The sequence below is a fragment of the Oncorhynchus kisutch genome, linkage group LG24 (genome assembly GCF_002021735.2).
Source record: "Oncorhynchus kisutch isolate 150728-3 linkage group LG24, Okis_V2, whole genome shotgun sequence".
Taxonomy (NCBI): domain Eukaryota; kingdom Metazoa; phylum Chordata; class Actinopteri; order Salmoniformes; family Salmonidae; genus Oncorhynchus; species Oncorhynchus kisutch.
The window spans coordinates 7,485,659-7,509,658 of NC_034197.2; the positions used below are offsets into that span (position 1 = coordinate 7,485,659).

Below are 24,000 nucleotides of genomic sequence, written 5' to 3' on the forward strand. Positions count from 1 at the left end.
ATGCAAGAACTATTTAGGGAAAAAGCAGTTAGCTGGTATTCTGTCTATAATGGAGTGGCCAGTGCAGTCACTGGATCTCAACCCTATTGAGCTGTTGTGGGAGCAGCTTGACCGTACAGAGGCCCATGGTACGTAAGAAGTGCCCATCAAGCCAATCCAACTTGTGGGACGTGCTTCAAGAAGCATGGGGTGAAATCTCTTCAGATTACCTCAACAAATTGACAACTAGAATGCCAAAGGTCTGCAAGACTGTAATTGCTGCAAATGGAGGAATCTTTGACGAAAGCAAAGTTTGAAGGACACAATTATTATTTCCATTAAAAATCATTATTTATAACCTTGTCATCGTCTTGACTATATTTCCTATTCATTTTACAATTAATTTCATGTATGTTTTCATGGAAAACAAGGAGTTTTATAAGTGACCCCAAACTTTTGAACGGTAGTGTATATCTATGATATTGTGTCTCTATGCTGGTGAGACAGGCTTGTTGTTTTACATGGTCATCCTTTACCAAATTATATATTGGTTTGGTTTTCACTTTTGAGTCAAATGCAAAATGTGTTGTCCACATATTCATCTGTCCGATTTGCTTAACTTTGGGTGATATTATACATTACATTACATCTTTACACCCCCCCCCCCCCCCCCCATTACAGTATAGATTACAGCACAGTATAGCAATAACGCCTGGGGGAAGGGAGGATAGTATTTTCTTATACCTGAGATACATGGAAAATGGCACCCTATTCCCTATTGCACTACTTTTGGCCATATATTTTCTTGGGATTTTTGTGTCTGATGGTGTCTCAAGGAGAGTGGAATATGCAACTGGCCAATAGTAGTGCACTACATATAGGTATTGAATGCCATTTCAGACACATGCAAGGACAACCGCTAGTAGAGAACACTGGATTCCTGTCAAGAGAAAGATATCCCTCCCACCTTCCACCTGCTACTGTATGACCCAAAAACTCCCCATCCTCCAGTCCAATATAAATACTGTGTTCTCCGGGCTCAACTCGCACAGGCTTTCAGCCTAGCAGCTTCACCTCCATATGCTGGCTCTTGGATCGACTCATGCTGTCTTGCAGCTCAGCGTTCTCATATTCATACTATGGCTCTTAGCTCAATTTTTATCCTATTTTACAGTTCAGCAATTTAATCTACATACTGTGGCTCCTGGCTCGACTCATGCTGCCTGTTTTACAGCCTAATCTCCATACTCTGGCCCCTGTGTCGACTCATACTGCCAGTTTTACAGCCTAATCTCCATACTGTGGCTCCTGGCTCGACTCATGCTGCCTGTTTTACAGCCTAATCTTCACACTGTGGCTCCTGGCTCGACTCATACTGCCTTCTTTACAGCCTAATCTCCATACTGTGGCCCCTGGCTCGACTCATGCTGCCTGTTTTACAGCCTAATTTCCACACTGTGGCTCCTTATTCCATAGTGCACTACATATTTAGGGTGCCATATGGGATGCAGCTCCTCAGCCAGACAGGCTCTCTAGAATGGTGGAAAGAGACGCTTAGGCTTTGTCGTACGGAGCAGAGAGGGCAGGAGTGGTCAGAGGGAGGAGAAGGAAAGGATGAGGACCTGGGGATTACAGTATGGGAAATCAAGGAGACTACGTCTGCATCCCAAATGGCACCTTGTTCCCTATATAGCGAGCCACTTTTGACCAGGGCCCATAGGGCTATGGTTAAAGTAGTGCACTATATAGGGAATTGGGTGCCGTTTGGGATGCAGGTTACATGGCTTCTTCTCTCTTAGCTCAGAAGAGACCCGTTTTTTGATCAGATCTCCAAATCAACTGTTGTGCATGTGCCAGTGTTCGCTCATCTGAGCTTTGTAATATGGAGACTCAAGTCACCGTTTGCGTTCATCTGTATTCCAGAAGGATATTTGTGCTCTCCTGTTTTAAATCAAGATACTACAGTACAATATGTGCTGGTTTTCGAAAGGAGGAAAATCTGAAATGATCTCAAATGATTTCCCATTGTATCAGATTGTCAGACCATTATGGTTCAATCTAGCATTTAGATTATGCATGCATTAACTACCCGCTCAAAAATGACCAGGTTTTAAGATTGCAGCCAATCCTATGCACTGTATCCAGAGTATGCTCAGGTGTGTGTGTGTGTGTAGAATATTTGGTCTGCAGTACATTTACATTGTGGTCATTTAGCAGACGCACTTATCCAGAGCGACTTACAGTGAGTGCAGTCATCTTAAGGTAAAACATTTCAAAATGTTTTTGAAACGTAAAATGTTAAGATAGCTTTGAGAGACAACCGCATATCACGGTCTTGGTGAGCCAGTTATTTTATGGACTCTGCTGTCCTAATGTCAGGGGGAAGTCTATGTGTGGAACAGGAGGACAGTAGAGTTCCTGTCCTTTTGGCAGTTTGTGCTCCTACCCTGTCTTGCTGGGGAGTGTCGCAGTGTGTTGTGTTGAATATTCTTACCAGCACTACATGTAAACCGCATCCATAATTGATGGGGTAGGGGATTGCTTCTGCCAGAACCCAGGAAGTCCTCTCTCTCTGCCTCAACTCTGCTCCCTACAGACCATACACCCTCTTTTGAAGGGCCCTAGTGCAGACCATACTTTACTCCCTCTTTTGAAAGGGGAACTAAATGTGCATCCAAAATGGCAACCTATTCCCTAAGTGGACTACTTTTTTTCTAGTAGACTGAAATATTGCCTCTGCATTTATACAGTAGAAAACTAGTACATGACATGGATCATGTAATATATACATGGAATTATGAATAGTACTATGAACCATTTAAGCGACGGGCTATTTTTAAAGGCTGCTTTTAAAGGTATGTTGGAGTCTGTGCTTCTGCTTGAGCCTCTAATCCTCTCTCCGCTGGGGATAGCATCCCAATTCACTGAAATCATTGGGCTTCAGTTAGAGTGTGTTTCCACTGCACTGCTTGGAAATCTAGGTCAAAATGCAGATATTGGGGAGTTGTGCCCATGCTGGGAAACTAATACACACACACACACACACACTGGGAACCTAGCGAAATGCAGTCAGTGCATGGAAGTGCTTCTGGTGCTGGCACACCCAAGAATAATTCCTACTTCCTAGTTTCAAATCAGTTATAAATCATTGATTATCAGCATACATAATGTACATGACAGTGAATTCGAATCAGCATCACGCTCTAGTATGCAGAAGGGAATCTAAATATAATTGATTGTGTTTAAAGTGAGGAAGTGTTACAGTAGATTCTACATTTCCACACAGCCTGGATATCTTCACGACTACTCAGTAACTGATACATAACCTCTGACCTCTACCCTCTAACTCTACCTCAATATGAACCTCACAGCCCTGTCATATGTTAGCAGTGGAATGAACCAGATCTGAGTACGGGGGGGGGGGGGACAAAGTGACAGCCTATTCTGGAGGACTGGATGAGTGACAAGTGTCTGATGCTCTGCTGTACTCTCTGTTCTCTTCCAGACCCTGAGGATGGCAGGGAAGGGATGTTGTTTGGTTTAGAGGTCAGTGGTTATAGGTCGAATATCAGTGTATCTGACCCTCTGTTGTCTTCTCTCTCCCCTCCCAGACCCTGCGGGCAGCAGGGAAGACCTACATGATCTTCTTTGTGTTGGTGATCTTCGTGGGGTCCTTCTACCTGGTCAATCTGATCCTGGCTGTGGTGGCCATGGCCTATGAGGAGCAGAACCAGGCCACCATGGAGGAGGCCGAGCAAAAAGAGGCTGAGTTCAAAGCCATGCTGGAGCAGATCAAGAACCAGCAAGAGGCTGCACAGGTCAGTATCACAGTGTCTTTGTGTCTCAGCATGTCTATGAGGTTGCGAAATGGCACCCTTTTCCGGATATAGTGCATATGTGTTTGGTCATTTGTGTTTGTTTCTCTGTCTCTGTTGTCACTGGCTCTGCAGGAGGCCACACAGGTCAGTGTCTGTCTGTCTGTCTGTTCTGTCTGTCTGTCTGTCTGTCTGTTCTGTCTGTCAGTTCTGTCTGACCGTCTGTCTGTCTCTCAGCAGCTTTCTGTGTATACTGTATGTGCTTGTCTTTCTATTGCCACTGTCTCTGCTTACTTTACTCCTATCCTTGACTGTCTCTTTGGTTTAAATCTGTTGTGCCTAATATAAGCAGTGGAGCCGTGTTCGTTACCGTGCTCCTATACCTCACTGTGTTTGTGACGGAGGTGAGTAACCTTGCCTGAGACCTGAAGATCTGCATGGGCTTCCTGAGCCAATGCCTAGGCTTTGGCTTAGCGGGCTAATGCACTCTTCTGGCTCACAGCAAACCGGGGTTCGAACCCTGTCTGTCACATATGCTTAGTTTAAGTCTGTTTAGCCTGATATAAGCTGTACAGCCATGTCTCTGAAGCCTAGCTGCGCAAAATGGCCGTTCTGCGTACTTGCTTAGCAAAAAGATGCACACTTCCACAGCCCCAAGTGAAGTAAGTCAAGTGCAGCTGCAGCCCCGCAATTTGTATCTTGATGGAACTATGCAGGATTGCCATTTTGAGTAGCTAGCTAAATGCATTGCGTATTTGCACAGTGTATAAATTAGGCTTCAGGAGGGCTGGACACACAGGTGTTTTTTTCACTCTCTCTGTCCTGGTGTTGCGGTCTGCGATAGGCCAACGCCATGGCGACGTCGGCAGGCACGGTGTCGGAGGACGTAGCGGAGGACGACGGTGGGGGGAACCTGTCCTGTAGCTCGTCAGAGATGTCCAAGCTCAGTTCCAAGAGCGCCAAGGAGCGGCGCAACCGCAAGAAGAAGTGGCGCCAGAAAGAGCAGTCACAGAGGGAGGAGAAAGGGGACTGCGAGAAGTTCGTCAAATCCGAGTCAGACGACGGCAGCAAGAGGAGCCGCTTCCGTTTCCCTGACAACCGGTTGGGTCGAAAGTCTTCCATCATGAACCAGGTGAGATGACGAAGGTTGAAGGTCACGGTGCAATGTATTCTGGGGCATAGATAATTTTTCACTATTTAGAGCTTTGTAATGTATCTGTTTAAGGCTCCTACTACAGTGTGAAGTATATTGGTTGTAGCTAAAGGTTATAACCAGTTTATAGCATCATAACATATACAGTACTGTGCGTATATTTGTTGTAGCTAAAGATACAGTAGCATGCATTCAAGGCTTGAATTATTAACAGTGAGTACATGAATGTTTCAGTGAGAGAAGCGCAGTCACACAGTGTTGTTTTGCTCTGGCATCTTTCATAGGGTACTGTTACTGTATCTGTTCAACAACACAGGGCAGTATGCATTCATGCGTTCATGTGAATTCTATGGGTGTTAGAACTATGTTTTGTCTGAGATCTTGGTCATCGTCATCATCAGTATTAGAGAATAGACCCGCTAACCAGATGAGTACTCAAGCAGGCTTACAGATACAGTACAGGTCCAGGTTCACAGTGAGAACAGTGGTATGCATACAGCTCATATTTCCATAGAATAACTAGAATGGAGAATCCCATTCAAGTCAATGTTCCGACTTTGCGTGGACTGGCAGCAATATTGAGTGTACCCATAGAAGAAAAACACAAAGTAGAAGCAGGAAGTGAATCTTTTCCCATGCAGCGTTGGGTTCAGCTGTGTGTTTCTCCTGTCTGACTGTCCTGTGTTTGACCTTGCTGGGGTAGGATGTCAGTCACCTAATTATTTTATTATACGACACGGTGGACCATCATCAAGTCCTGCTCACCAGACTTGAGGGTCTGGGTATGAGGGCACTGCGCTTTACTGGCTACAATCATACCTTACCAACCGACCCACTACATCTCCCTCAATGGTCATACCTCTGACTACGCTGCTGACACACATGGTGTTCACCAGGGCTCTATGCTGGGTTCCCTACTCTTCATCATCTACATCCTCCTCCTTGGTCAGATCCTCCGCCACTTCAATCTCGACGTCCACTGCTACGCCGATGACACCCAGATCTACCTGAGCACCAAATCCCTCCTCAGCGCACCTCTGACCCGCATTGAATCCTGCCACATTAAAAACCTGGATGCAACACAACTTCCTCAAGCTAAACAGTGGCAAAACCTCCTTCTCATAGGCACCAAAACCACACTCTGCAAAGTTGGCAACCTTACTCTCACCATCGATGACACCATTGGTCCCCCCCCCCCGTGCACGCAACCTTGGCGTCCTCCTGGACTCCACCCTCTCCTTCGACCACTACATCCAACAAACTGTCAAATCCTCATTCTTCAAACCTTCCGTCCTGCAGCTGAAACCCTCCTTCACACATTCATCACCTCCTGTCTCAACTACTGCAACTCACTACTCTCCAACATCAACTCAAGCTCCCTCCGTAAGCTCCAAATGGTTCAGAACTCTACAGCCCAACTCCTCACGCACACTTAAGTCCTGGCAGCACATCACCCCCATCCTCTGTGAACTCCACTGGCTCCCTGTCTCCTAACGCATTTACTACAATATCCTCCTTCTGACCTACAAAGCCCTTCATCACCTTGCCCCCCCCCCCCCCCCCCCCCCCCCCTACCTCTCTGACCTTCTTCTCCCCTAGCACCCTACTCGCTCACTCCGTTCCACCACAGCAGGCCACCTTGCCGTTCCCAAGTGCGACACATCACATTCTTTTCCCTTCTTTAAGCCCCTCCCCCTTCTTCTCTTTGTTACATTTTCTGTTTCTTCCTGTTGTTAGTCTGCCGTTGTCTTGTTTGGATCTCTGTTTTTTGTTTAGTTTTGACAATTGGATCATTGAAAATATAAGTCCAATATATTATTTTTATTATGATGCATTTCCCTGAGTTTAGTAGGTCACTTGATCACTCTCCATCAGCATTTCCCTAAGTGACACACACACACACACAGATGTTGCCTTTCATTTTGACCCCAGAATTGATGACAACGAGGATTGTCCCAAGTAATGGCACAATCAATGACTCAAAACAACCCCCTTCGTCTCTTTTCTTCTCTCAAGGAGATTGGACTTCTCATAGGGATCCTATAATTCCACATGTAGTTCAATAGGAATTCCACCTTCCTTTCATGTTTTTGAAGCTACATTTAGACCAGGGCTCTCCAACCCTGTTCCTGGACAACTACTTCCTGTAGGTTTTCACTCCCAACCCCAGTTGTAAACTAACCTGATTCAACTTATCAACCAGCTAATTATTACAATCAGGTGCACTGGATTAGGGCTGGAGAGAGAACCTACGGGACGGAGATCCCTGATGTAGACAGTACTAAAACAGATAAAGACGTAAGGCAGGAGGACAGATAGTAGGAAAGGTGGTTGTGGGGATTCAACCCACGACCTTCAGTGCTCTTTTGTATGCTTTGTGTCAGGAGTTTTACACAGCTACATCAATCTCTCTCCTCTCGTTTCCTCTTCTCTCCTCATCTCATTGTCTTCTTGTCCCCTTGCAGTCCCTCCTCAGTATCCCAGGCTCGCCGTTCCTGTCGAGGCACAACAGCAAGAGCAGCATCTTCAGCTTCAAGGGCCGCGGCAAGGACGTGGGCTCCGAGAACGAGTTCGCCGATGACGAGCATAGCACTGTGGAGGAGTGCGAGGAGAGGCGGGACTCCCTGTTCAGCCCGTACCGACGGAGCAGCTACACGGGCTACCACCATGGCGGCGGGAAGAGGAACTCAACGGTGGACTGCAACGGCGTGGTGTCGCTGATCAGTCCGGGGACCGGCGGACGCCTTCTGCCTGAGGTGAAAATAGATAAGGCATCTGCTGACGACAGTGTAAGGAAGTCAATGAGTAACTCAGACCCGTCTCGTCTAGGCATGGCCCCCTCTTTCTCAACTTTCTCTCTTCCCTCACTTTCTTATTCTCTCTGTCTCTCTTCTCAACTTTTTTCTTTGCAAGCCCGTATGTCTGCGCTATCTGCGCTCGCCCTCCTCCCCTGCTCCTAGTGTCTCCTGTATGATATGCTGCCCCCCCCAACCCAAAAGAAGCAAAATAGAGAAACTTTAGTTTACTTTATCAGAAAAACATGTTCTTATTGTTACTTTATAACTGGGGTTTTCAGTGACTTCCAGCATACTGTTGTTTTATATCTCAACGTTTTCATTTTCTCACTCCAAACGGTGTTACATTGCATTGACATTAAAGGGATAGTTCGAGATTTTGGCAACAAGGCCCTTGCTCCTGTAGACTTCCAGTCATTGCACTCATGCTAGTTAATAATGGCTCCAGAAACTACCTTCAACTTCCTTCAGACTGCACACAGAGACATAATGGTATCCATGAGTTCATCTGACTCTGTGTAAGTAGAAAAAAGGGCTTAATTGCCAAAATCTTTAACTATCCCTTTAACATTTGAGTCATTTAGCAAACTGTCTTATCTTAGAGCGACGTACAGTCAGTGCATTCAACTAAGATAGGTATAAACAACCACATATAACAGTCATTGTAAGTAAAAACCCTCTTTAAAATAGAGGAAATATTTCCTTCCTTTTCAAACAATCAACAGTGAGCAAACCAAAACAAACAAAACGAAGAAAAAACAAACCAATCTTTCTCTCTTGCTAGTAAGCAGCATGGTAGTTTGACCTGCCCTTCTACCAGGTCTTGTACAATGTTTTGAACTAGCCAGCATGATAACAACCAAACTAGTGGCTATTATGTCTATCCTATCCTCTCCTACTCTTTGACTTGGTGCATGCTCAATGCATGACGACTGGAACGACCGCAATCCGAATAGTGTTGCCCCTGTGTTCTCCTAGTGTTCTCCTACAGTAACCAGACTACTCTTCCCTCTATGTTCTCCTCAAATGCTACAGGATTTGTTACAGGACTTGAAGGTGATATTTCAGGGTCAAATAGAAAATGGATTACTATCAGATAGTGTGGAATTCTGAGTGTGGATGGGGTTAGGGACAGGATAATGCTTGGAAAGTAGAAAAAAGGCTGTGTCTGAAATCTTTCTTGCCCTACTACCTAATAAAACAGCATACTGTGCACTAATCATACTACATACTATTTAGAACGTACTGTCTAGTATAAATGTATGCAGTAAGCAACCAATATCAACATACTAGGCTCACCCCATACTGAGAAGGCGTCGTCTAATGCGCAATTGCGTCGTTTCCCGCCACTCCTTCATTTGGGTATAGCGCGTCCTCTTATCTGATTATCAGCTGTTGTCAAACACACGTGGGTCTGAAAAGGCGCTTTTCTCCCTCAATAGTGTTGCAGCGAATTCTACTAGATATAAAAGGTGAAATTAGTATGACATCCTGGCATTTAAACCATATGACCTTTTCAAAATGTCACAGACATTAAAACGTTCAATTTTCTTATACTCAATCAGCCTACTATTGAGAACGCAAAAGTACAGGTATTCGGACATGGTCAAAGTGGCAGCATTGGAACATTTAGGCAGGGGGACATTTAGTTAGAATGGGTGTGATGTAATGGTGGTTGGAACCTATTTGACACGTTTCAGAGAATAGGTAAGTCACAACGTTAATACCTACACACACAAATACAAAACACTTCCCTGCTCAATATCAGAATGTTACATTCTTATTCAAGTATTATGTAGCTGTCAAATATCCCCATACCACTGCTCCCACACTGGCTGCGTATGACCTGCATGTTTCTAGACACAACATATTCTCAACATCTAGCAACAAACAAGACAAATACAGTACTATCCGCTGTGCCAACCAAAGAATGACCAACCTCCAATATGGGCCTAACCCCTCCTTCCAATCCAGTCTTGTTACAAGAGCACATCCCTCCCTGGCCAGCGATGGCGCTGTGGGATGGTGTTCATGGTTTGACTACCATCAGTGCTTGATTCTTCTTCTTCCTCCTGGCAGCCCACTACTGAGGTTGAGGTGAAGAAGAAGCTGTCTGGTTCCCTGATGGTGTCTGTGGACCAGCTCAATACCTCCTTCGGAAGGAAAGAGCGGGCCAACAGTGTCATGAGCGTCATCACCAACACACTAGTGGAGGGTACTGTCCCTATACTATTCATACTATTAATTTCCCGACACTAACTAACTAGCTATTTCCATGCTCTATTGTTTTCAGCTGACAGTGTAAACCAACAAGTTTCAAATCTGATGTCGAAGAAAGGCAGATCATACTTCCCATATTTTCTTAGTCTAAACCTTAGATGCCCTTTTTTTTGGACAAACAGTTCTTTCTATTTCGCTATTTCTTTTTCTAATTGATTTAAGATAAGATGTTTACGTTAAGACTTTATTGATCCCCAAATGGGATTCAACTGAGGTGCCCTTCTCTCTCGTTGGACGAACAGTTCAACATCTCCTATATCTATATCTATATACACTACCGGTCAAACATTTTAGAACACCTACTCACTGAAGGGTTTGTCTTTATTTGTACTATTTTCTATATTGTAGAATATTGGTGAAGACATCAAAACTATGAAATAACAGGTATGGAATCACGTAGAAACCGAAAAAGTGTTAAATCAAAATAAATGTGAGATTCTTCAAATTAGCCACCCTTTGCCTTGATGACAGCTTTGCACACTCTTGACATTCTCTCAACCAGCTTCACCTGGAATGCTTTTACAACAGTCTTGAAGGAGTTCCCACATATGCTGAGCACTTGTTGGCTGCTTTTCCTTCACTCTGCGGTTCGACTCATCCCAAAACCATCTCAGTTAGGTTGAGGTCGGGTGATTGTGGAGGCCAGGTCATCTGATGCAGCACTCCATCACTCTCCTTCTTGGTCAAATATCCCTTTCGCAACCTGAAGGTGTGTTGGGTCTTTGTCCTGTTGAAAAACAAATTATAGTCCTACCAGATGACAGTCCTGCAGAATGCTTTTGTATCCATGCTGGTTAAGTGAGCCTTGAATTCTAAATAAATCACAGACAGTGTCACCAGTAAATCACCCCCACACCATCACACCTCCTCCTCCATGCTTTGCGGTGGGAAATACACATGCGAACATCATCCGTTCACCCACACCGCGTCTCACAAAGACACTGCTGTTGGAACCAAAAATCTCCAACTTGGACTCCCGACCAAATGACAAATTTCCACCGGTCTAATGTCCAAATTTTCCGTATTGACTTACCTTCATGTCTTAAAGTAATGATGGACTGTCATTTCTCTTTGTTTATTTGAGCTGTTCTTGCCATAATATGTACTTGGTCTTTTGTCAAATAGGGCTATCTTCTGTATACCCCCCTACCTTGTCACAACACAACTGATTGGCTCAAACACATTAAGAAGGAAAGAAATTCCACAAATGAACTTTTAACAAGGCACACCTGTTTATAGAAATGCATTCCAGATGACTACCTCATGAAACTGGTTGAGAGAATGCCAAGAGTGTCCAAAGCTGTCATCAAGGCAAAGGGTGGCTATTTGAAGAATCTCAAAATATTACATTTATTTAGATTTTTTTAAACACTTTTTTGGTTACTACATGATTCCATATTTTTATTTATTTTATTTTATTTATTTTACCTTTATTTAACCAGGTAGGCAAGTTGAGAACAAGTTCTCATTTACAATTGCGACCTGGCCAAGATAAAGCAAAGCAGTTCGACAGATAAAACGACACAGAGTTACACATGGAGTAAAAACAAACATACAGTCAATAATGCAGTATAAACAAGTCTATATACAATGTGAGCAAATGAGGTGAGAAGGGAGGTAAAGGCAAAAAAGGCCATGATGGCAAAGTAAATACAATATAGCAAGTAAAATACTGGAATGGTAGTTTTGCAATGGAAGAATGTGCAAAGTAGAAATAAAAAAATAATGGGGTGCAAAGGAGCAAAATAAATAAATAAATAAAAATTAAATACAGTTGGGAAAGAGGTAGTTGTTTGGGCTAAATTTTAGGTGGGCTATGTACAGGTGCAGTAATCTGTGAGCTGCTCTGACAGTTGGTGCTTAAAGCTAGTGAGGGAGATAAGTGTTTCCAGTTTCAGAGATTTTTGTAGTTCGTTCCAGTCATTGGCAGCAGAGAACTGGAAGGAGAGGCGGCCAAAGAAAGAATTGGTCTTGGGGGTGACTAGAGAGATATACCTGCTGGAGCGTGTGCTACAGGTGGGAGATGCTATGGTGACCAGCGAGCTGAGATAAGGGGGGACTTTACCTAGCAGGGTCTTGTAGATGACATGGAGCCAGTGGGTTTGGCGACGAGTATGAAGCGAGGGCCAGCCAACGAGAGCGTACAGGTCGCAATGGTGGGTAGTATATGGGGCTTTGGCGATAAAACGGATTGCACTGTGATAGACTGCATCCAATTTGTTGAGTAGGGTATTGGAGGCTATTTTGTAAATGACATCGCCAAAGTCGAGGATTGGTAGGATGGTCAGTTTTACAAGGGTATGTTTGGCAGCATGAGTGAAGGATGCTTTGTTGCGAAATAGGAAGCCAATTCTAGATTTAACTTTGGATTGGAGATGTTTGATATGGGTCTGGAAGGAGAGTTTACAGTCTAACCAGACACCTAAGTATTTGTAGTTGTCCACGTATTCTAAGTCAGAGCCGTCCAGAGTAGTGATGTTGGACAGGCGGGTAGGTGCAGGTAGCGATCGGTTGAAGAGCATGCATTTAGTTTTACTTGTATTTAAGAGCAATTGGAGGCCACGGAAGGAGAGTTGTATGGCATTGAAGCTTGCCTGGAGGGTTGTTAACACAGTGTCCAAAGAAGGGCCGGAAGTATACAGAATGGTGTCGTCTGCGTAGAGGTGGATCAGGGACTCACCAGCAGCAAGAGCGACCTCATTGATGTATACAGAGAAGAGAGTCGGTCCAAGAATTGAACCCTGTGGCACCCCCATAGAGACTGCCAGAGGTCCGGACAGCAGACCCTCCGACTTGACACACTGAACTCTATCAGAGAAGTAGTTGGTGAACCAGGCGAGGCAATCATTTGAGAAACCAAGGCTGTCGAGTCTGCCGATGAGGATATGGTGATTGACAGAGTCGAAAGCCTTGGCCAGATCAATGAATACGGCTGCACAGTAATGTTTCTTATCGATGGCGGTTAAGATATCGTTTAGGACCTTGAGCGTGGCTGAGGTGCACCCATGACCAGCTCTGAAACCAGATTGCATAGCAGAGAAGGTATGGTGAGATTCGAAATGGTCGGTAATCTGTTTGTTGACTTGGCTTTCGAAGACCTTAGAAAGGCACGGTAGGATAGATATAGGTCTGTAGCAGTTTGGGTCAAGAGTGTCCCCCCCTTTGAAGAGGGGGATGACCGCAGCTGCTTTCCAATCTTTGGGAATCTCAGACGACACGAAAGAGAGGTTGAACAGGCTAGTAATAGGGGTGGCAACAATTTCGGCAGATAATTTTAGAAAGAAAGGGTCCAGATTGTCTAGCCCGGCTGATTTGTAGGGGTCCAGATTTTGCAGCTCTTTCAGAACATCAGCTGAATGGATTTGGGAGAAGGAGAAATGGGGAAGGCTTGGGCGAGTTGCTGTTGGGGGTGCAGTGCTGTTGTCCGGGGTAGGAGTAGCCAGGTGGAAAGCATGGCCAGCCGTAGAAAAATGCTTATTGAAATTCTCAATTATGGTGGATTTATCAGTGGTGACAGTGTTTCCTATCTTCAGTGCAGTGGGCAGCTGGGAGGAGGTGTTCTTATTCTCCATGGACTTTACAGTGTCCCAGAACTTTTTTGAGTTAGTGTTGCAGGAAGCAAATTTCTGCTTGAAAAAGCTAGCCTTGGCTTTTCTAACTGCCTGTGTATAATGATTTCTAGCTTCCCTGAACAGCTGCATATCACGGGGGCTGTTCGATGCTAATGCAGAACGCCATAGGATGTTTTTGTGTTGGTTAAGGGCAGTCAGGTCTGGGGAGAACCAAGGGCTATATCTGTTCCTGGTTCTAAATTTCTTGAATGGGGCATGTTTATTTAAGATGGTTAGGAAGGCATTTTTAAAAAATATCCAGGCATCCTCTACTGACGGGATGAGATCAATATCCTTCCAGGATACCCCGGCCAGGTCGATTAGAAAGGCCTGCTCGCAGAAGTGTTTCAGGGAGCGTTTTACAGTGATGAGTGGAGGTCGTTTGACCGCTGACCCATTACGGATGCAGGCAATGAGGCAGTGATCGCTGAGATCTTGGTTGAAGACAGCAGAGGTGTATTTAGAGGGGAAGTTGGTTAGGATGATATCTATGAGGGTGCCCGTGTTTAAGGTAAATTTCTTATTTCATAGTTCTGATGTCTTCACTATTATTCTACAATGTAGAAAATAGTACAAATAAAGAAAAACCCTTGTATGAGTAAGTGTTCTAAAACTATTGCTTGTCATTCTTGTACTTACAGACACACTGCATGACATACATATTATTACTACATAAGCAGAACATATTATCATTATTTTATAACATGTATCTCTGTTTTCTTTCAAATACTTTGAGTGTTTCCTTAAGCCTGGCTGTAGCGCCAGGTGGGCAGGGACAGGATACGCGCTGTTGGAGACTATTCTATTATTTGGAGTTTTGATATATTCCTTTCCTGGCGTGGTCTCTTAATCAATTTTCTCAGAACTGGAGGAGTCTCAGCGTAGTTGTCCACCTTGCTGGTATAAGTTCTCCAACATCTTCCTCATCTGGGAGTGTTGTCCCATCTGGCTGAAGATCAAGGAGATTGTCAACCTGATCGTCATGGACCCTTTCGTGGACCTGGCCATCACCATCTGTATCGTCCTCAACACCCTCTTCATGGCCATGGAGCACTACCCCATGACCCCGCACTTTGAGGAGGTGCTGTCTGTGGGAAATCTGGTGAGGATCTCTTTTTTTTTTGTGTGTGTGGTATTTTACAGCCGTTATAAGCTGGTACTTAACGGGGCATTTTTTAACCTCATATTCACATGTAGACACTGGTATGGCGCTGTAGATAATGAATATGAGGTTAAAAAAGTGGTGAAGTGCCACTTTAAAAAGTACTTTAAGCTGGTACTTCAAGTTAGTACTTTATATGGTATTAACTTAGAAAGTATATGGTAACATTAGACACTTTCTAGTATTTAGCTCAAATAATTCAACCCACTTGATAGGACAGTCAGTAGAGGGGACGGGAAAGACAGGAGAGTGTGTGTGTCAGACAGATTCATACGTGTGCACCTGGGGGCGGCCACACTAACTGCGAGCTAGACCACGATGTGACCACCGCAGGCCTCTCTCTCCCTCTCTCAACTCTCTGTCTTGTTTCCATTGTATATCCCATCATTGATAGTGTGTTCATTAAAAAACTGAACAGAATCTGGCATGTGATCATTATCTCGTCCTTGTCGTGGTGCGTTGACAATGACATCTCCTCCTATAAGATCTATTCGCTTGTCGTCTGCTGAGAGAGCTGTGTTATTTTGGTACACATAATTGGCAGTTCTTTCATTGGCTATTCAAAGCTAAATGAAAACGTTCCCGGACCCCCTACCTACAGTGTCCCTGAATCTATACACATCTTCCTTGTGGCTTTCTCCTCTCTGCTCCTCTCCTCTCTCCTTCTCTCCCCCCTCCTCTCTCCCCATTTCTTACATGGGGCTGGTCTGTATACTGTAGGAGTCTCTCTCTCTCTCTCTGTCCTTTTTCCTTTCTCTCAACCCCCCCCCCTTATCATATGATTCTTCTGTGCTGCTATTTCCTTGTCCCATGCAGCAATCTGCTTCTCGCTGCCTGCTCTGTCTCTGTGCTGCATGCCAGGCTGGTGGGTGGCCCACATTAATATTTTATGCTGCCTGATCGATGAGCTCCCCTAAAATGGTGCCTGAAGAACGGCTCTTTCTTTCTGAAATCCCAACCTGGCCCTTTTTACAATTAGCATTTCTACAGGAACTGAGTCAAATTCCTGAGCTGCACATTCGGTTTCAGCATATTGCTTAGGGCCTTAAGCCTACTAGCTAATGCAAGCTAAAGCTATAGCAACTAGCTGATGCTGTTATCATGGATGCTATTAGAATTTCCACAGAAACACAGTAAAAGTAGAGCTAATGCACATAGGATTTTACTGTCTAGTTAGCATGTTAGCTAAAGCTACTAGTTCATGTTGTTAGCATGGATAGCATATTAGTAGAACACAGTCTCTCTTTCTGTGGTATGGTTAGGATATTGATATTAGCGGTTTGATCAATTTACAGCAGCTGGAAAATGTATCACTTTCAGTAAATTGTGAGATCAGTCTTTTACATATTAGACCAGTGTGTGTTTGTTGTGAAATAATTTGTGATATTCAGCATCGGCAGTGTGTGTGTTCTGTTAGAGGTATTTTCATTCATGGGTTGGGTATAACCTTGAAGCATGAGTCATCTTCACGCACACAAATGCTCTCATGCACACACACATACACACACACACACACACACGCGCACGCACACAAACACTGCCCGGCCACACCTTGATCTATGGACACCCAGGGTGTTACATCAGCTGACTCCATGATTAACTGTGACCTTTAGCCATTCATTAGACTCATTAGCAGAACACAGAGGTGTCACAGTGGCCTTACTGACTTCAGAGCAGCTGTAAGGAATGGAAAGTAAGGATTTTAAGCACTGACTAGCCGGGCTAGTAAACCACAATTTCTACTAGCTTAGGTGACATTCTGCTAGCCAAATGTCTGCCCTGTGATGAAAATGTCACTGTCCTAAGGGAGCTAGCTTTGCACATTATGAATGTGAAGGCAGCCTACACAAGGGTCTTCTTTAGACAGAGAAACACACGCCATGGAGACATTGGAAATGCATTCAAAGAGACTCCAGAAAGCGTTCTTGAATCTGAATTGAAGTAAGTGCTAGCCTCTTGCTAGTGGGCTAATCTTAATTTCCATCTAAGGTAGTGCTCACCGCTAACTTTTTAAAATAATTATCGTACCAGTTCCTACAGTACGTCTGACCTCTGTTTGTCACTTTGGAAGGTAAATGTTTCCGTAGCAGCTACTCTAACTGACCTCTGACCTCTATTTGTCCCTGCCAGGTGTTCACAGGGATCTTTGCTGTGGAGATGTTTGCCAAGCTGGTTGCCATGGATCCTTACTACTACTTCCAGGAAGGGTGGAACTGCTTTGATGGCTTCATTGTGACCCTATCGTTAGTGGAGCTGGCATTGGCTGACGTGGAGGGGCTGTCCGTGCTCAGATCATTCCGATTGGTAATCTCTCTTTTAGCCCCGTCCTCCCCCCAAATGTACGTGTCTGTCAGTTGTGTACACAAATCATATCAATTCCACAGTGTGCATTGATTCACGTGCTGAATGATTACATGGTGTTGCTCAACTACAGCACTGTCTGTTGTAGTGATACATTTACTTGTATACAATACAACTTACTGTATATACTGCCTTACTAGTCTATGTACTGCTAGTTTTCATAATGACTGCTTCTGCTCTATCAATTATCATACCAATACCCCAAGAGCCATTTCCGCAACCAGAACTATTGATCACTTAAACCCCAGCTGCTAATGAGTATTTTCCTCTCTCCCTTCTTCCATCATTCTCACATCCTCTCTTCCCCCCTCTCTCTCTCTTCCTCCCTCCCCTCTCCATCACTCTCTTCCATGCCCCTCTCCCTCAGCTAAGAGTGTTTAAACTGGCCAAGTCATGGCCCACACTCAACATGCTGATCAAGATCATCGGTAACTCTGTTGGCGCCCTGGGAAACCTGACCCTCGTCTTAGCGCTCATCGTCTTCATCTTTGCCGTGGTCGGCATGCAGCTGTTCGGCAAGAACTACAAAGACTGTGTGTGTAAGATCGCCCTGGACTGTAAGCTGCCCCGCTGGCACATGCACGACTTCTTCCACTCGTTCCTGATGGTGTTCCGGGTGCTGTGCGGGGAGTGGATCGAGACCATGTGGGACTGTATGGAGGTGGCCGGACAGGGCATGTGTCTCATCGTCTTCATGATGGTCATGGTCATCGGGAACTTGGTGGTAAGTGCCCCCAGAGTTTATCTTTGTATACAATACTAGCCTTCCTGATGGTCCTCAAACTCCAGTCGCCATAACCGAGGGCGGTGACCGTAATCGCCGGCCCAAGAAACGTAACTCCCTGGGAGCAGTTTGCCGTCTTATGAACGGCAGGTTCGTTGCACTACACATACCAGGTCCCATTGTGTACACACATCTCCGTTGGCCATACCAGTTCCACCCTCACGTCTGACCCAGTGTGTGCCTGATTCTCCTCCCTACAGGTGTTGAACCTTTTCCTTGCCTTGCTGCTGTCCTCGTTCAGCGCAGACAACTTAGCCGCAACAGATGACGACGGAGAGATGAACAACCTTCAGATCTCCGTCATCCGCATCAAGAAGGGCATCGCCTGGTTCAAGATCAAGCTGGCAGAGTTGGTGCTCAGCTTGACCAAGAAGCCGCCGGTGGAGGATGAACAGAAACCTTTAGACGACATGTACAACAAGAAACTGAACTGTATCGCCAACCACAGTGGTGTGGATATCAACCGCGACCTGGACTATACCAAGAATGGTAACGGCACCACTAGTGGTATAGGGAGCAGCGTCGGGAAGTACATGATCGACGAGGACCACATGTCCTTCATCCACAACCCGAACCTGACCGTGTGCGTTCCCATCGCGGTCGGAGAGTCCGACTTCGAGAACCTCAACACCGAGGACTTCAGTAGCGAGTCGGAGAACGAGAACAGCAAAGAGGTGAGTGAACAGAGAGTTAGTTAGCCACATGTTTAATGCACATGTCGCCATGAGAACCTGGTACCTCAATATGGCTCTGATGAAAAGTAGCACATGGCCAGGAATAAACCCATAGTTTGTCTCTTGATAATGATGTTGTTGTTGTAATGTTGTGGTAATGACGCAGGAGGTCATTTGAAGATTATGTTGTAGTAACGTTGTGGTGTTTTTGCAGGGGGTAAGTAACGTTGTGGTTATGTTGTAATGTTGCAGCGATGCAGTAATGTTGCATGGGGGGGTAATGTTGTGGTCGCCAAATGGTGTGGTTATGTTGTGGTAATGTTGTGGTAATGTTGTGGTACTGCTTTGGTAATGTTGCGGCAGTCTTATTGTAGTGTTGCGGTAATGTTGTATCAATGCTTTGGTAATGTTGAGGTAATCTTATTGTAATGTTGTGGTGATGTAGTAATGTTGTAGTAATGCATTGCTCCATCATGGTTGCTGTTTTGTGGTCTCCTGGCGGTAAAGCACGGGTGTGGTCACCAGTTTAACATTAGTTTCCGCTGCCCAAGGCTCTTATGTAACTCCATTACTCATATATACACACACTCATATAGTAATGGCTACAGCCATGGATGAAATGGATATCTGCTGACCTGTTTTTTTTTCTTCTTCTTAAAACGTCGCCAATACATTTAGCAGTATGGCTAGAGTGGAGGGTTATTTGATATTCCACCCCTGTAGGCTACAGTACGTCTTAAATCTGTGGCATATCACAATGTTAGGAATTGCAGTCGGCTGCTGTGGCTTTGATATTTACAGTTAAGCCTCATCGTCTGTAGTTTCGCATTTTAAGGCAACTTGAATCGCTCATTGGAGGCTCTCGTTTAACATCTAGCGCTCGCTAATGCAATGTAAAGTCCAGGTGAATCACAACCAGGTCATTGGTACTCTGCTAGTCATGCCATGTGTTTCCTCAAGGTCATTTAGAACACGTCGAGCATGACAGATCACACACTCAGCATGTGGACATGGGTAGACCCAACTCATTGTGTGTACGACCAGAATGTATCTTAGCCCCAGGACTATGTCTACATCATCTTCTTCTTCATCCTTTAATCTTTATATCGTCATCTGTCTGTCTACCTATATGAAGCCTCAGGGAGGTAGCTATTTATACATCGAGACAGGAAGTGAGACCCGCTGCAATGCACGCAGCAGTATGTATGAATGGCTGTGAGAGAGGCTTCGCCGTTTGTCATGTCTCTCTCTCTCTCGTCTGTCTCTCTCTGTGTACCAATAACCCAGGATCCATTGCTGCCGACAGGGCTATTGATCAGTCAACCTGCTGCTGATGATGTGTGTCTCTCTGTCCCTTGTCCCGTCATTCTCTCTGTGTGTGTTTTTGTGTCTGTGTGTCTCTCTGTCGCTCGCTCTCTGTCCCTCTCTCGCTCTGCGTCTGTCTGTATCTCTGTGCATGTGTGTGTGTGTGTGTGTGTGTGTGTGTGTGTGTGTGTGTGTGTGCATCTCTGTCTGTGTGTGTAGCTGGATGACACCAGCTCATCGGAGGGCAGCACCATAGACATCAAGCCTGATGTGGAGGTGGAGGCGGTGGTGGTGGAGGCTGTGGAAGAGTACCTAGACCCAGAAAACTGTTGGACACCTGGTAGGACTGCACCTTGCTCTTCCTTGTCCCGCCCCTCTGTGCCCTGCCCCGCCCCTCCCTGCTCTGCCACTCTGAACCACTCCTTGCCCTCCCTGCCCTGCTCCTCCCAGTCCGTAATTCATACATTCTTTTCAATGCTTTAGTAACGGTATGATGTTGTGCGTTTGCTCCTGTCCCCTTCCGTACAGAGTGTATTATCAAGTATCCATGCTGCGACGTGCCCATCACTCACGGGTGGGGAAAATATTGGTGGTTCCTGAGAAAGACATGCTATCTAATTGTGGAGCATAACTGGTTCGAAACCGTCATTATCTTTATGATCCTACTCAGTAGTGGGGCCCTGGTAAGTCACAGTGTGGAACGTTAACACACACACAAAAAAATGCATGTTCACACACACAGTGAGACAGATAGGCTTTGGTCAAGATTTGTGCGCTAGAGAATTAGTGTAGGGTGCCATTTCGGGCACAGAAAGGAGTGTGAGTGGAGAAGGCTGTCTATTTAAGGGCTGTGTTTCTCTCTGCCTGGCTTTGAGGACATAGGACACAACATGGACTGGTGCAGTCAGCAGGCCCAGTCACTGAAAAGGGTGGGGGGGAGGGTCCAAGCAGAAGCATCACAGCCAGTCACTGTACTAAAAAGGGTGGGGGGGATGGGCCGGGTAGGAGCATCTCAGCCAGTCACTGTACTAAGAAGGGTGGGGGGGATGTGCCGGGCAGGAGCATCTCAGCCAGTCACTGTTCTAAGGAGGGTGGGGATAGGGTCCAGGCAGGAGCATCTCAGCCAGTCACTGTACTAAGAAGGGTGGGGGGGATGGGCCGGGCAGGAGCATCTCAGCCAGTCACTGTACTAAGAAGGGTGGGGGTAGGGGCCAGGCAGGAGCATCTCAGCCAGTCACTGTACTAAGAAGGGTGGGGGGATGGGCCTGGCAGGAGCATCTCAGCCAGTCACTGTTCTAAGAAGGGTGGGGGGCGGGTGGGCCAGGCAGGAGCATCTCAGCCAGTCACTGTACTAAGAAGGGTGGGAGGAGGGGCCAGGCAGGAGCATCACAGCCAGTCACTGTACTAAGAAGGGTTGGAGGAGGGGCCAGGCAGGAGCATCACAGCCAGTCACTGTACTAAGAAGGGTGGGAGGAGGGGCCAGGCAGGAGCATCACAGCCAGTCACTGTACTAAGGAGAGTGTGGGGGGGGGCTGTGTACTACATAGGGAATAGGCTGCCATTTGAGACACATATGGACTCTCTCTGTGATTAATGGACTGTACCATTTATCTGAGAGGGGATCTAATGGACTGTGTGATTTATCAGATAGGATAGGCGGGGGGAATCTATTTCTGGTGCCAATGGAGCTATGTCCTCAGGCATGACGTCAAATCAGCAGGAATGGAATAGTGCAATCAATACTACATTTTTCCTGGGAACTTTAAATATATATTTTTTTGTCATGATTGAGCAACAGAACCGTTGCTGTGTACATTTTCATCACTTTTAATGTAAATAGTCTGTTGACTTTATTGTGTTTCTAATCCTCCATGATTTGTTATATATTCATTGTTGTACTTATATGGCTGAGGCAAATGATAGGCTATGTATTTCAAATCTTTCAATAAATTAATCAATCCCAGAGCATGTTCGTTTTAACCACCAATTCAGCTGAAGATAACCGTGTATGTGCCTCCCCCCAGGCTTTTGAGGATGTGTACATCCAGCAGAGGAAGACCATCAGGACCATCTTGGAATACGCCGACAGTGTGTTCACATACATCTTTATCCTAGAGATGTTGCTCAAGTGGGTCGCCTACGGATTCCACAAGTACTTCACCAACGCCTGGTGCTGGCTCGACTTCTTTATTGTCGATGTAAGTAACATTTTCTGGTTCTTTACGGTAGATTTGGTAGCCATTTTGTATAGGCAGGATAGGAGGCTAGGACCTTAGAAATAGAGTTGACTTGAATGGGGAGGCCCATTCTAGGAATTTTATTTCTATGGCAACCGCACTCTGTTGAAGCAACATACTATACTGTGTACATTCTAAAACACTGCCTGTCATGTAGAGTTACAGTGAAAAACACACATTGTTATGTAAAAATAGATATATTCCATATATTATATATAGGGCCTACGGCGTGCTTTCAGTCACACAGTACACTGTTAAAGTAGCTGTCCAGTGTTTCCAGATTTCTATGAAATATGATCTATAATTAATTACAATATGAGTGAAATAGTTTTCCTTCCAAATCTTTTTTTATTAAGTATGTTTGAAAAGCAGCTTTTTTTGTGTTTGAATGGTGTGGGCGTACACCAACAACAGAATGGTGTGGGCGTACACCAACAACAGAATGGTGTGGGCGTACACCAACAACAGAATGGTGTGGGCGTACACCAACAACAGAATGGTGTGGGTGTACACCAACAACAGAATGGTGTGGGCGTACACCAACAACACAATGGTGTGGGCGTACACCAACAACAGAATGGTGTGGGCGTACACCAACAACAGAATGGTGTGGGTGTACACCAACAACAGAATGGTGTGGGCGTACACCAACAACAGAATGGTGTGGGTGTACACCAACAACAGAATGGTGTGGGCGTACACCAACAACAGAATGGTGTGGGCGTACACCAACAACAGAATGGTGTGGGCGTACACCAACAACAGAATGGTGTGGGTGTACACCAACAACAGAATGGTGTGGGTGTACACCAACAACAGAATGGTGTGGGTGTACACCAACAACAGAATGGTGTGGGTGTACACCAACAACAGAATGGTGTGGGCGTACACCAACAACAGAATGGTGTGGGCGTACACCAACAACAGAATGGTGTGGGCGTACACCAACAACAGAATGGTGTGGGCGTACACCAACAACAGAATGGTGTGGGCGTACACCAACAACAGAATGGTGTGGGCGTACACCAACAACAGAATGGTGTGGGTGTACACCAACAACAGAATGGTGTGGGTGTACACCAACAACAGAATGGTGTGGGCGTACACCAACAACAGAATGGTGTGGGTGTACACCAACAACACAATGGTGTGGGCGTACACCAACAACAGAATGGTGTGGGCGTACACCAACAACAGAATGGTGTGGGCGTACACCAACAACAGAATGGTGTGGGCGTACACCAACAACAGAATGGTGTGGGCGTACACCAACAACAGAATGGTGTGGGCGTACACCAACAACACAATGGTGTGGGCGTACACCAACAACAGAATGGTGTGGGCGTACACCAACAACAGAATGGTGTGGGCGTACACCAACAACAGAATGGTGTGGGCGTACACCAACAACAGAATGGTGTGGGCGTACACCAACAACAGAATGGTGTGGGCGTACACCAACAACACAATGGTGTGGGCGTACACCAACAACAGAATGGTGTGGGCGTACACCAACAACAGAATGGTGTGGGCGTACACCAACAACAGAATGGTGTGGGCGTACACCAACAACACAATGGTGTGGGCATACACCAACAACAGAATGGTGTGGGCGTACACCAACAACAGAATGGTGTGGGCGTACACCAACAACAGAATGGTGTGGGCGTACACCAACAACAGAATGGTGTGGGCGTACACCAACAACAGAAATATTTTTTATGACAAGTAAACAGCTGATTGGCCAGTTCAGCCAATGAGACGTCTCAGACGAAAACATTATGTCATACTCTATGAGGAAATAGAAGAAAAAAATTAAACGGTCTGTTTGTGACACAAGTTTG

The 24,000-nt window shown here is 45.5% G+C and overlaps 1 protein-coding gene across 11 annotated transcripts in view; it reads left to right on the plus strand.

Annotated features, from left to right (window-relative positions):
* scn8aa (sodium channel, voltage gated, type VIII, alpha subunit a) overlaps window positions 1–24,000 on the plus strand; it is a 94,690-nt gene that overhangs the window by 47,927 nt on the left and 22,763 nt on the right. For 2 of the 11 annotated variants that reach the window (XM_031803797.1, XM_031803796.1), the window contains exons 10-22: window positions 3,591–3,797; window positions 3,930–3,941; window positions 4,639–4,926; window positions 7,413–7,736; window positions 9,822–9,957; window positions 14,497–14,735; window positions 16,926–17,099; window positions 17,524–17,880; window positions 18,141–18,614; window positions 18,829–18,831; window positions 20,139–20,259; window positions 20,448–20,602; window positions 21,944–22,117. In XM_031803797.1, coding sequence (XP_031659657.1) covers window positions 3,591–3,797; window positions 3,930–3,941; window positions 4,639–4,926; window positions 7,413–7,736; window positions 9,822–9,957; window positions 14,497–14,735; window positions 16,926–17,099; window positions 17,524–17,880; window positions 18,141–18,614; window positions 18,829–18,831; window positions 20,139–20,259; window positions 20,448–20,602; window positions 21,944–22,117 — 2,664 coding nt within the window. The remainder of the gene's footprint in view (window positions 1–3,590; window positions 3,798–3,929; window positions 3,942–4,638; window positions 4,927–7,412; window positions 7,737–9,821; window positions 9,958–14,496; window positions 14,736–16,925; window positions 17,100–17,523; window positions 17,881–18,140; window positions 18,615–18,828; window positions 18,832–20,138; window positions 20,260–20,447; window positions 20,603–21,943; window positions 22,118–24,000) is intronic. The other 9 variants (XM_031803800.1, XM_031803799.1, XM_031803805.1 and 6 more) reach the window with 7 other exon arrangements.